A 13,599-nucleotide genomic window follows, 5' to 3' on the forward strand; every position below is an offset into this window, starting at 1 on the left:
TTCCACTGGGCCAATCAGAAACATATTTCTTATAAAACAAATTTCAATAATTACTCTATCTTGTCCTAAATACAAAATATAAGTAGTTAAACTCAGTAGAGTGGTGATCTAAGAAAAGATGGAGCAGAAAACGTAATTTAAAGGAACCATCAGAAGATGTAATAATAACACTATTCTATCGCAATTTAATCTGAGGGTTCAGCAAAGTGTCGTCCCTCATAAATTTTGGTGATGATGCTGCGTACATTAAAAAATATTAAAATCTGAACAAGACACACACTATTAACTTACAGCCCAGTACAGTGAATGCACTACTTCAGTGGTTTCTGATGTCTTCTTCGCAACACAAATCAAAACATGTTTCTAAAATTTTGAACAAATTTTAAATTTCTAGGATGTCAAAGGAGTTACACACGTTGGATGGATGGCATCCTCATGCAAAACTAGGATTACACTGGAAAATGTTTCAAAAGAATTATTTTGAAAATACAAAGAGGTCACATTGTTAGTTCATGGGCAATATGCAGGTGGGATTCAAAGTAAAAATACTGAACATTTTAGTTGATGTGTGCCTAAGAAACAAACCCACCTTCATGTGAGAAAAACAAATATTTAGCTCCACTTTATAAAACACATCAAATAATTATACATCACTCAGCTACAATGCAACAAATCTTTATTTTTACACCATTATAATGCTCCATTGGAGGGTGTTTAACAAACACATATGAAAATCAAACTTTTCTCCAATGTTTCTGAGGTACCTGGTCACTCAGCACAACACACAGCAGAATACACTCCTCTTGTTTGAAGGGCTAGAAAGATTTTAGATGGATGTTAACAGTTTCTCTGACTGGAACAGCTGAGGTGGACTTAAAGTTACAGGATGAAACATTTGTCGTCTTTGCTCAGTGTTAATGTGAAGAAACCAAACAGAACATATTGTATGTCCACAGTGCAGACGTGACGAACCCTGTATCGACACTCCTTTAGCAAATAGATCCTGGTTTGTTTTATAAATCATCTAAGATGAACAAAACATACAAACATTTAACCATTTTAATAAATAGCTCATATAATTCCAGTTAAATCCATCTCAGCAAAAAGACGTTGGTACCAGCTGACATACGTGCACGCCCCTGAAAGGACTCCAGTGTTACTGACACATGTCAGTCGACTGACTCTTGCACCACAGACAAAACCGTTGTGTCATTGAAGAGAAGCAAGAACACAATAACATAAAAAACAAACAGAAAAGAGCTAAAAACAGAGCAAAGGGGATGAGGAATGCTGTCATCTCAAGTGCCGTTAGGATATGGTGTAAATGCCTTCCATTCTATTCAAGAAAAAAAACATCAGACCTCATTCTATAAGATTTAGGAGCAAGTCTAGGATTAGACAGCATATCCACCCGATCCACAGTATTAGTCTGATGTCCGATGCTGCACCAAAACACCACTATTTTCTCTCGTAGAGGCCCCTTGATATGGGAAGCTCTATAACTGTGATTTGTTTTAGATGACTGACAACAGATCCGATTTCCAGCATCACGTTGTTACCTGTGTGTCTGTTGGGAGTTTGACAGCAGAAGAAGAGTTTGAAGAAGCATGAATTGACACAAACTGGACAGTTTCTCCTGGAACAGATTGGGTTTACTTTGGCCATGCCGTTTAAATTATGATTGAGAAATTATGTTAACAGAAACAACAAAATAGTGGAATCAGGTTTGGTCCTGGTCCAGTTTAAACAGAGAAGTTCACAGGACGTTTGCTGTGACAGAGGTTGTTATGTCTGATGGTGTGATGCCACAACGAGTCTCTGATATTTGTAATGTCAGTCCTGAAAAGCATTTACACAGGGAATGTACCAGCTCCCCTCCCCCATCAGATCACCCCTCAGTTTCCTGTTGGTTTGATCAATTTGTCCCAGAGCTTGAGTCTTTATGTCCGGACCTGGAACTTGCCCGCCTTCGTCATGTACTTGATGCCTTTGAAAGGTTTGTACTTCTCACCATACATGTCCAGTCGATTCACCTTCAGTCCTGTTGACACAAATACATCACCAAAACATGATACAGGAATTGTGTGTATCTCCATCACCAAAACTGATCAAGGTGCAACACTGCAACAGTTAGAGAGATGTCAGCATCGGTTCTCACACCCACTGTCCTCAGATCAGGACAACCATTACATTTAAGTCACAACACAAAGCGTCTGATCTTCCCCAGAATATAACTGTTGACGACTCTCATAGGCTTCTGATTGAAAATATAATGTGTCCAGATCACGACAGTGACTTTTTGTCCTCACTTTTTATCTTAGCTAAGCTCAAACACATTGTAGTTTAAAATAAAAACATGAATGACAACATTGCCTTTGTTTAAAAAAAACAACAACAATTTTTTCAACATTTTCTCATTGATAAAATCCTTAATAATATTTGGAGATATTTAGGAAATATGTCAGCTAATATCAATAAAATACTAAGGCTGTTCATTAGAGGACAGTAGTGATTATAAATAAATGCATCATGAGGAGGCAGATTTGTTCCATCTGTCGCCATCTAGTGGTCATTGTTTTAATGCAGTCACAACAGTGGAGAAGTCAGGTGGTTGTCAGCTGAGTAAAGCTCCTCTTGTGTATTAGGGGGAAAGTTACACTCCCATCAAATTGTCAAGTGGAAATGAACTTTAGAAAATTTTAAAAATATGGGGTTACCTAAAAGAGCCAATTTTGTTTTTTTCCATAGATTTCCTTCCTAAAGCCCACAGTCAGAGCTGTGGGACATAAGTGGTGGTGGCTAGTTAAATGTGCCTGCAGGTCTGTGCATACCTGAGATAGCCATCTGTTGGATCTTGAACTGGATGTTGATGCTGGGGTTCTCGTCAGGTTTGGAGGCCCCGGCCTGCAGGCTCATGGTGCCTTTCAGGCTGGGAAGCTTCTGCGGGTTGATCTTACCAACATCCCATGACAACATCTTGGCCAAAACACAAAACATAGTGAGATCAGCTGGGAAAAGTAGTGGCATCTTTTTTCTACAGAATGCAGGTCTAAATGACACCATGTTAGGTCTACAACAATCTACATCGGTTCATTCCCGTGTTCATGTACATGTCAGTTGCGTTACCAACTCATTTTTAAATACCTTTGTGACTGGGTCAAAGGTGTATGTCCCCTGGGAGGGGTTGAGGTTGGCATTGAGGACACCCCGGGGCAGCTGGCTGCTGACTAGGACTGACTCCACTGCTTTACCCATGGTCTGTTTGGGTCCCAGGGTCAAGTCAAAACGCCCCTGCGAGCTCCCCTCCCGGAAGGTGATGTTGTGCTTTACGTACACAGGGATGGCTACCAGGCTGAAGATAAAACGGGCCAGCAACAAGATCAGTCATTATTTGATATACCCAGCTCAAGACAGAATCAAAGACAATGAAGACAGTGGGTTTGGATCAAACACATGGATCTACTGCAGATGACTGTTAACGACACTGACTTCTGTGAGCTGACGTGGTAAGAGAGCAGCCGGAAGTTTCCATCAGGCGGGATGAAGGAGAGGATTCTCTCAGCTTCCCAGCGCTTGAACCGAACACAAGGGTGGAAACTGACATCGTCCAGGAGCCGAGGATTCTGGGAGTTAGAGGACAAAAATGGTTGTGATGGTGATATTTCTATTTTTATGTTTACTTCATGTGCAGTCAATCCCTTTCCAAAGTATTTCAATTACAAAAAGGTAAAAAAAAATTTTTTTTAAATCACATGTTCTAAATGAGTCTGGATCAAATAAAATTATTTCCGCATTGTTGGAAATTCTGCAAACGAAAGAACTCACCATAAATGAAAGCGTGAGGTCGGGCATTCCTGTCAGTTTGACACAGGCGTCTATAACCCCCTGAATTTCTGCTGTAATAGTGGAGCCTGAGCAGGATGTTTGGGGGTGGGGGGGTGGGGGGTTGCCATAAAGCAAACATCAGGTAAATGAAAATGCTTCTGTCCCAAATAAATGAACGACAATAATTTGTAACAGAGTAACGATCAATGTGGTACAGCGAATTTTTTGACATCAGAAGGATACCTGATTTATCGATGATGGCATCTATCTCTTCCACCACATCAAAATACGCTTCATTGTTAGTGTATTTCACTCCGGTGCGTCGCCATGGCACCACTGACAGCTGGCCAGTGGGCAGCTGCTCACCAACGTTGGTGCTACCTGTAATATTAAATAACCAGCACGTGTAAAGGGTTGACGCTCATTCCATCCAGTATTTTTTTTGACATTTATGACCTCACATCATCATTTTATCTGAGTGGGATCTCAGTTCACTCACTAGTTACTCCAGTTCAGTTTGAATTTTACAGACGCTGTTTAACTTGTACACAGATGGTACCTGTGATGGTGTTGACCATTGTCCGGAGGATGGTGGGAGGCTTAATCAGCTCTTTCAAGATGTTTGATTCCGTGGCTAATGGAAATCCATTATCCAGCATCTCCTCCAGTAGTTCGTAGACCACCACCACGTTGTCCTTGATAGCAGCTTCGGTACACACTCCAAAATAATCCTGAGAAGAAAGACCACGGGCTGTGCATGGGTAGAAACACACACATACGTAATTTAAATTAGGCAGATCGTGCACAGGAACCCACCTGAAATGTGTCGACTACCCTGTGAAGGAACTCGATGACAAAAAGCGGTGGCACCTCACTTTGGATGACTGCAACAAAGTAGATGCGATGCCTGAGAACACTGATCAGGTAGTGATGCGGCGTGGGGATCACTGGTGGGACGTTCTCTGGCTCGGTAGCTCGTTCCTGTGCTTCAAAGAAGTAGTCACACACAGAGCGGCTGACCACACTCTTCCAGTGCTTCTCCAGGAAGATGTCCCCTGAGGCGTTCACTAAGAACAGGCTGTGGATCATTTTGGCTGGAGGCTAACAATAGAGAGAGAAAAGCAATTCATGTGACTTAATGTGACGAAAACGTTAAAAGTAATAGCCCAGCTCAGTTTTCATGTGATCAAGTACGGGTCAAAAATATACCAAATAAATTCTAAAACACTCTCCTTGTGATGCATTCTTCATGGACTAAAACAGTAAGGATGATGATGACAGTGCCAGATATATAAGGCATTGCCATAACAGGGGACAGGTCTGTTAGCTAAACACGTATCAAGTCATCATGTGGACAGTTCGGTCACCGGTGTGTATTTGTTTTTCATAAACATCAACAGATGTTTATAAAATTTAATGGTAAGAAATCATTAAATTTTAAGTGAAAATTCTTTTCCACATTCTTGGTAAATTATGCATGAACTACTTTGGAGGATACCGTGTCACAGAGGAACGATGGGGTAAGTTATGCATTAAAAACTTCAGGTTTTTAATGAAACTTCTCATCTTCTGTAGATCATTGAAGTTTGGTTTGAGGTTGAATTTAATCGATCTGCTTCAACATGTCTCTCCCTCTTGGAGTTACTTCCATTTAGCTCTGAAACAGAGGGAATGTTTTGTCCAACACTGGACTGTCTGTGAAAATACAGAAGAAACATCTGACAGATTTTTATAAAACTCTGGAAAAAAAGGTTTAAAAATGTAATTATTGAAGAATCCATTCAACTCCATCTGGAGTGGATCCAGATAAGTGAGGGTGGAGTCAGGAGTGTTTCTCATCTGCTTTAACATTGAAGGGTAGTGCATGTTCGAAAATTATATTAGTTTTTATATATATATATATATATTTTTTATTTATACAAGTTTCAGCATTATGAAGTCACACTTTCGGGGTTTTCCATTTCACGACATTTTACGTTCAGCCAACGCATTAAAATTACATCTAAAGGGTCACTTTAAAATTTTAATTATCTCATTGGAATTCTGGCAAACACGTCTGGACTGAATAGGAGGATCCGCTTACCGTCAACTTGTGTTCGCTGTGAAATACGACACCAGATCATTCGTTAATTATGCGTAAAAGCACAAGAACTTGAACAAACTGCGCGTTTCTCTGAATTATTACTACAATGGTACATTTAACAGAGGAACTGTCCGCTAACCAGATGAAGGCCCCGATCGACACCCGGGATGCTGAACATCCCTCCTCCTGCCTCCGAGTCCCATGACAGACGAAAGGCCTCGTCAGCCGGTACGAGGGGATGGAAGTACATCCTCATAAAAACACTGCACTTAGCGTTCTAAAAACAGTTGTCAGTTGAGACATTTTTTTTTAAATCACAAATGACTTACCAAAGACAAGTTGGTTTCGTTTTCGTCTCGCCTTCTGCCGTTCCTAGCATTGAGAGATCAAGCCGCCGTCTTACTTCCCGTTAGGTGGAGAGGAGACCGATGTGAGGAAGTATCCTCAGCCAACCAATCAGAATCCAGAGATCGCGTAAAATCCCGCCCATTCAATTTTGTCATAGGTCCACAACACGGTAGCTAGCAGCCATTAACCCGATTACGATTGGACAATGGAGCGAGCTGTTGGGTAAACACTAGTAATAATGTCTGCTGATTGGCCTGAAATTGCAGCAGGTCTGACATTTTGTTTCCAGTATCAGATTTCATCTTACGACTTGTGCTCCATTCACACTGAGATGCAGGAACATGGATCAAACCTTCACGGAGTGTTTGCGCTTTTCGTGCGCCGATGCATGCAGCTCATTAAATTGGATTTTTGTGCGCAATAACTAAAAAAATGAAACGTCAGGATATAAAACAACACTTTAGGATCATAAGCTATTACATGTCCAGTACTTAGTAGAGAGCTTTTAGTTGCTATTACCAGCTATAAACATTATGCATCGCCAGACACCAACATCTTCTACTGTTCTTGTGCTATTTCATTTTTGTAAGTACTGGAAAAAATATAATGACCCCATAAACTTATATGACATGTTGTTGAATCATTTAGTAACACTTGTGAAAGTGCATGTTGTTTGAACACACAGAAAACAAAGATCTTGTGATCTGTTCTGTTTCTAGACCTTGCCCTTGGGTAATTCTAACAAAACTTTCAAGTAAGTGTTTTGTGCCTCTGCAAAATTTATTCATTATATATAAAACACACTGCAAATAACGACAGGACAAAATAACACAAACAGACCTTTCAACGGTCTGTCCATATTGTATGACGTTTTGTTGGCAGCTGCTACTATTCTATATTCTGTCCCATGATTAAGAGCATCAAGAGCGTGAATCAGGAGAGTTACATTTGATTTTGAGACTTTACAAATTTGAATCAAAAATTTGTTCACAATGAATGGGAATTCACGTCAGAGGTCATTTTATTCAACTGCAACTCACGCCCTTAAGATAAAGGATCAACACTCATGAAAACACCCATGGTAAACAGATTAACCTTATTATTACTGTAAGCCTTACAGGTAATTTTAGTGATAGGTCTGTCATGGCTGCTTGTTGCTTTTCTGCCAATATAAATACTTGTGAAGGGAGGAGGAGGAATCAAGCATTTTATCCCCCCCCCTCACTCAAGCAGGCACAATTAAATATTTGTTCTTTTATAATCGTGGCCAGACTCCAGGGAATTTGATCAGATGGGCGTTTAACGCAGCAGAAATGACAAATCTGAACACGACCTGCTCACTTACAGCGACACCCAGTGGCCACAAATAGTCATAGCGGTTCCATACGTGACAAACCTGATGAAGTCCATTCCTCATCTTCACTGGGAGGTACTCCCATCAAAAGTGATGCAAAAAGTCTCCATTAAAATTTTATGTGGTCTGGAGAAGTTAGTTGTATAACCATGCGGGGAATTTTTTTCCCAACTATTAAAGCACAATATGCTGATCCACTACGGCGGATAAAGTGGTTTGTAAGATGAATGAATTTTTAATTCTTGGGGTTGTCTATTTTGGAGTATGTACATATTGATTACTATTTTGGAGCAAATCAAGAGATGAAGGTCAGACCTTAACTGAGACAAAACCATGAATGGCTCAACATAATTTATTTTCATTTTATGTTAAAATGTACAGAGTTCTTTGAAAGTACTTGCTAAGAAAGAAAGGAAAAAGAATAAATGGAAATACATACAGGGACAGAGCAGAGAGTTGAGGCCACTGAGAGCAAATCAATCTTTACTGTGCACAGCAGTCCCTCTCTTTATTTTGCGCTCTCTCTTAGCATACAACGCAACATGTACAATTACAAAGGATACAAAAAGGGAAGCGATATAAACAGACAAATATACTGAGCTCCTTTTTACATGCCTCTCAAATGTAAGGAAGTCATCCTATACACACACAAGTAAAAAAGAAAAAAAAAAGAAAAGAATGCCAAGTGACCTTTAGATATTTGTAGTCCTTTTGTTTAAAATAGCATTAATATACTACACAAAGATAGAAAAACTCTAGAGATGAGATGGAATGGAGAGGTTAAAGGCATCTTGAAGTCACTAAAAGTGAGTAGTAATTTTTTTAAATTTTGAATTTCTTAGTAATAAGAGGCGAGCTAAAAAATATGTATTGTTTTTTTCCTGAAACAAAAGTGGAAAAAAAATGACAGTACCAATATCAATGTCAGTTTCCTTTTATATTATAGAAAAAAACATTTTCTCTACAATAGGTTTTCTAAAGTCAAAAAGAGTCAGCTTGTGTCATAAAAGAAAGCTGCCCAGTCTGATAAAATTCAGAAAGAAATACAACAAAGCATAAGTACAGAACAGAACAATACACACAAATAAAGTATGCAATGTCAGGTCTATAAGAAAATGAGAACTCCTTTTTGACTGTCAATACTGGTACATGGAGCAACAAGGTCAACCGCTTCACCCCGCCAGTCGAACGCCACTACCAACAGGACCCCAAGACTTACTCACCTCTGAACCCTCGTGCGAGGGCCGAACCATGCACTAGATCAGGCATTTGAGCAAAACCTTTTACAAAGGATAACTGTCTACTGCCATGTTTCTAGTCAATGGGAGTGCAGGATTTTGCAAGAAGAAAATAAAAATTTACAATAAAAAATACAGGAAAAAAATACCATCACAAGCAGATCCCTCGACCTATTTGGGTCACTAACACTTAAAAAGGGACATCAGCTATAGTTAACTGAGTTCCTTAAAGCAGTTAAATGTAAATCCCCCTATTTGTTCTGCTTTCCCTAAACTGAGTAAAAAAAAAAGGCTGACATAGTACACCGTCTCTCAGTGGAGTGTAGACAAGAACACCTCAATCTTGATTTTCCTGAGCTAGCCACCAACTGGCGACAGCTCACGAGGGTAACGTTACTTTTGTGTGTAATGTAAGGGGACATATCGGGAAGTACCAGAATATTTACATCTGAACATCTCAGAGTGGCAGGAAATGGGAAAAATAATGCTACTTATTTCACTTCTGATCATAAAAAGACAGTAACCAGCTCCTCTCGTCTGTTTTTGTGGTTTATTCGTACACCAGATACTGCAGAGAGAACACAGACGTCTGTCTGTCTGTGCGGCCACCAACATGTCCGGGGTGTTTTGAGAGAGCAACAAGGTGTATCATGATTTCAGAGTGCCACACATATAAAGACCAAAGCATTATAAGAGGTCGGACTGCACACGATTATTTCAAAAAACGATCAACAAAAATAACAACAACAAAAATAGGATTCAACATTATGTTAAACAAAAACAAGAGTTCGCCTACAATATTTCATTGTCTCTTTTTTTTTTCACGTAAGGCTTCCCATATAATTAAAAGATTGTTTGCATGGTTGAATATATTCAGTTAACCATTGTTTTTTTCTTTGCAGTCAGTCAGGCAAGGTTCTCCTGTATTGTCTCTATGCGACCCCTCCCTGTCATTTCCTGCTCTCCCTCTATTCCCCTCCGTCATATCACGTGGAGGAGGGCACTCCATGATCTGTGAAGCAGCATGGTAAGGCCGAGGTCAATGTACACCCCCCCACCCCACCCCCACCAAGTCTGGAATCCGTTCATCTATCGGCCATCGGGGGGAGGGAACACGAGCCCAAACAAAACGGGACCAAATGAGAACTCAGAAAAGCAGGAAACCCCAAAGAACCTCTCTGTCTCCAGTCGCCCCCCCTGCTCCCTTGTGCCTGCCAGGGCGATGGGGGGAGGGCGAAGAGGAGCAGTAGGCATTTAGAGAACAGCGAGTATCAGCCCTGGTCCCACACGTCTCCTTGTCTCAGTTCCCGGCTGCTCATCTGCTCATGTACGGCGACTGTTTCGGAACGCCGGCGTAGCTGTGATGGGAGGGGCCAGTGTACATCATGTTTCCATGGTGATTGGGCTGCATAGGCTGCTGTGGATAACCCTGCCCTCCCATCATACCCATTTGCATCTGCATGGGGTACTGGGCTGGTTGATTCATGTAAGGGGGGTTGCCGTGGTAACCGCTGTTCATCATGGGCTGGGGCATTCGGTAGCCGGCCGACATGGCGTTGAGGGGGGTCATGTTCATGGAGTTGTACGGCGCCGGCGTGGGCATGAGGTTTGGCATCATACTGCGCTGGACTGCCAGGGTGCGCGGCGTGCCCTGCATGGCCACGGCCCCCGAGCTGCGGCCGTAGAGCTGCTGCTGGTGAGGGGCGGGGGCCAGCTGCTGAGTGGCTTTGGACCGGATAGAAATGTGACCTTTCACGGTGGCCATCTGGCCCTGTAGCCGCTGCGTGTGCGGCGGGGGCCCCAGGCCGATGTTGGTGGTGGGCATATTGCATTGTAGTGGAAGATTCAGATTCATGGAGTTGGAGCCGAGATTTGGGGGCGGGGTCATCGTGGGCTGGCCCTGTGGGAGGGGAGTGTGGGGCGAAGGGGCCAGGCCGGGGTTGGAGAGAGAAACGCTGGTGGCGTAGGAGGTGACGGAGGCCGAGTGGGGGTAGGACATGGCGTGGGGGTCCATGATCGTGTTGGTGAGCTGCTGCAGTTTGGCCAGGCTGAACGTCGCGGAGGGCTGAGGGTACCCCCCAGTGCCGAAGTCCTGACCCATGCGTTCGTACAAGGTGCGACCCCCTCCTCCGCCTCCGCTCTCCGGGATCTCCATGATCATGGGCGTGGAGGCAAAGCCGTTACCCATGCTGCACTGGGAAAGGGCCTGCTGCTGCTGCTGTTGTTGTTGTTGTTGTTGTTGTTGTTGTTGCTGCGGTGGGGGCGGGGCTGAAGGTGAAGGCTGAGGGTTGGGGGCTTGTTGTTGTTGCTGCTGTGGAACCTTTTTCTGTGACTGCTGTTGTTGCTGCTGGTTGGTGCTGGGGGGCCTCTCGATCACAACGCAGCTCTGAGGAGACTTGATACCACAGCTGGGGGTGTTGGACGGCGGCGGGGGCGGCGGGGGCTGAGGGACAGCACTTCCTACGTTAGCGCCACCACCGTTGGGCCCCGGTCCCGTTTGCTGAATCAGACAGCTGCCCATCGCTAGCTGCGATCCTCCGCTTCCTGTGGAAGACGTGAGGCTGGGGGGGGCCGGAACGAAGGAGCAGCTGTTGGACTGGGAGGAGGACGACGGCGTGGCCGAGCTCGAGGAGGTAGACGCCGACGACGCCGACGAAGCTGTGGAAGCTCCCGCGGCTATGGCGGCCGACATCCCGCCTCCGTTCCCACCGTTCCCCGTCCCGTTGTTGCCCCCCCCGCCGCCGCCCATGGTGGAGTCGTAGCTGCTGGGGTTGTCGTAGTTCTCCGTCGTGCTCTCGATGCTGCCCAGGTCGCTGAAGCCACTGTCCACCACCTGCTGGGAGTGGTCCGACACGGACGGCACGTCCATCATCGGCGACGTCTCCATGTTCTGCTGGGAGGGCGCCGACAGAGAACTGGGATGCTCGGGGGTGATCTGGGTGTACCCCCCTCCGGCGCCGCCTCCGCCGCTTCCCCCCGCGCCGTTCGGGCCGGGCGTCCCTCCCCTCTGCCCCGACGGCGCCGACTCCATGATGCCGGATGTCAAACCAGGGCTGTTCACCGAACGCACGGACTGACCGGGTAAGGGCGGGACTGGGGCGTTGGGGAGGGGACTGCTATGCTGGGGGGCGCCGCAATCCTCAACCAACGCCAGCGCCTCCTCCTCGGTTTCCCCCACGTGGCTGTAGCTCTGCAGGTTCCGGCAGGCGGCCAGGGTCTCCTCGCAGTCCTGGTAGGCCCCGTGGTGCGGTTGGGGCTCCGCCTCTTCGTCCTGGGCCTCCCCCTGCGTCAGCGACTGGACGGCCTGCATGGTCTCCAGGTCCAGCTCGTTGGAGTGGTGGTGGTGGGGGTGGTGCGGGTGATGGTGGCCGAGTTCCTCTTTGTAGTCGGAGTGCTGGTGAGGGTGGGAGTGGGGGTTCGAGTGCTGGGGTTCCATCAACAGTGTGACCTCCTTGTCGTCGGGGTGCAGAGGCTGCAGCTCCATGGGCTCAGAGGGGACGCTCATGGACGTGACCGTTTCCACGGCCGCCGCCGCCGCAGCGGACTCCTCTTGCTCTCGGCGCCGCCGCTCCTCCTGCTGCGGGTCGGACGAAGCGGAACGGGACTTGGCCTCCTGCGCTGCTGCCACCTCCTCTTCAGCCTCCTCCTCCTCCTCCTCGCCTTCCTCCTCCTGCTTGCTGACGTAGTCGCAGGCCACACTGTTCTCCATGTCTAAAAAAGCCTCTCCGCCTTGGGGTTCTTCTTTGACCGGGGGCGAGCCCGCGCGAGAGGCGGGCTCCTCCTCCTCCTCCTCCTCGTCTTCTTCGTCTTCGTCTTCAGAATCCTGACCTTTTCTGTTCTTGCCGCCGTTGCTGCCGTTACTCTTGTTCTCCAAGCATCCGTCGCCTTCGTCATCGGCGTCGTGGTCTTCGCTGCGCCTGCTTCCGGGACCAGGTGCGATCACCGCTCGTCTGTTGATGATGCTGCCCCCGCTGCCCAGGCTGCCGTTTTCCTCTTCCTCCCCATCATCTTCCTCCCTGTCAATCATATCTGCGTCCTGAGGCCGGGACTGAGGGGCCCGGGGCCCTGAGATGGACGAACTGGAAGAAGGAGAGAGTAGCGGGCGCGAAGGTGGACGGCTGCGTTTGTCCTCCTCCCACGCTCTTTCGGTGTCCTCGTCTTCGTCCTCTTCCTCTTCTGGCTCGGAGGTGGGGGGCGGTTTGGGAGCGGGCTGCGGCGGCTGACAGAGAACGCGGTTCTTGGGCGGTCTCCCTCTCCTCTTTGGCAGCTTCTGTTCGACGGGCTTGGGGAGATAGTCGTCTTCTTCGTCGGAGTCTCTCCGTTTGTCGGCGTTGGTTCTGCAGAGGCGCTTGCGGTCGTCCGTCTGCAGCTGCTGAGGATCTTTGTTCAGCCTCCGTCTTTCCTGTTCCTGCCTCTCCGCCTCCTCCTGGGCCCGCTGCAGATACCAGCTCCGGGGCTTGCGGCCAGGCTTCATCTTGATTTTGGGGGGTGGCGGATCCCCGCTTTGGTCCTGGCTGTCGGCGATCGCTTGATGGTTGGAGCCACCGTTAGGCGGTTTTCCGGGTCCCCGTTTCTTCCAGTGTAAGGGTTTCCGGCTTTTCCCCTTCGGCCAGCCTTTTTTCTTCTTGACTGGGACTTCGGGGTTGGACGCTAACATCTCGGATGGTGCTGTTGGCAGAGAAGCCACAGGCTTCAGCAGAGGTGTCAACTCTGTGAAACAACAAGACAGAGAGTCAGTTTTAGTAAAGCTG

At 46.2% G+C, this 13,599-nt stretch overlaps 2 protein-coding genes across 4 annotated transcripts in view; both read right to left on the reverse strand.

Annotated features, from left to right (window-relative positions):
- Window positions 1–659: 659 nt before the first annotated feature.
- ap3m2 (adaptor related protein complex 3 subunit mu 2) lies at window positions 660–6,338 on the reverse strand. Its single transcript, XM_068310554.1, has 9 exons — window positions 6,238–6,338; window positions 4,642–4,926; window positions 4,385–4,556; window positions 4,069–4,206; window positions 3,826–3,911; window positions 3,490–3,623; window positions 3,145–3,352; window positions 2,832–2,976; window positions 660–2,041 (listed from the first exon to the last, which is right to left on the reverse strand). Exons 2-9 carry the CDS (start codon window positions 4,912–4,914, stop codon window positions 1,941–1,943), a joined length of 1,257 nt encoding a protein of 418 aa, XP_068166655.1. The 5' UTR covers window positions 4,915–4,926; window positions 6,238–6,338; the 3' UTR covers window positions 660–1,940.
- A 1,608-nt stretch (window positions 6,339–7,946) lies between these two features.
- kat6a (K(lysine) acetyltransferase 6A) overlaps window positions 7,947–13,599 on the reverse strand; it is a 30,529-nt gene continuing 24,876 nt past the window's right edge. For all 3 annotated transcript variants that reach the window (XM_068310186.1, XM_068310184.1, XM_068310185.1), the window contains exon 17: window positions 7,947–13,558. In XM_068310186.1, the coding sequence (XP_068166287.1) occupies window positions 10,164–13,558 (3,395 nt within the window). In that variant the 3' untranslated portion in view covers window positions 7,947–10,163. The remainder of the gene's footprint in view (window positions 13,559–13,599) is intronic.

This window comes from Antennarius striatus, chromosome 3 (assembly GCF_040054535.1).
Source record: "Antennarius striatus isolate MH-2024 chromosome 3, ASM4005453v1, whole genome shotgun sequence".
NCBI lineage: Eukaryota > Metazoa > Chordata > Actinopteri > Lophiiformes > Antennariidae > Antennarius > Antennarius striatus.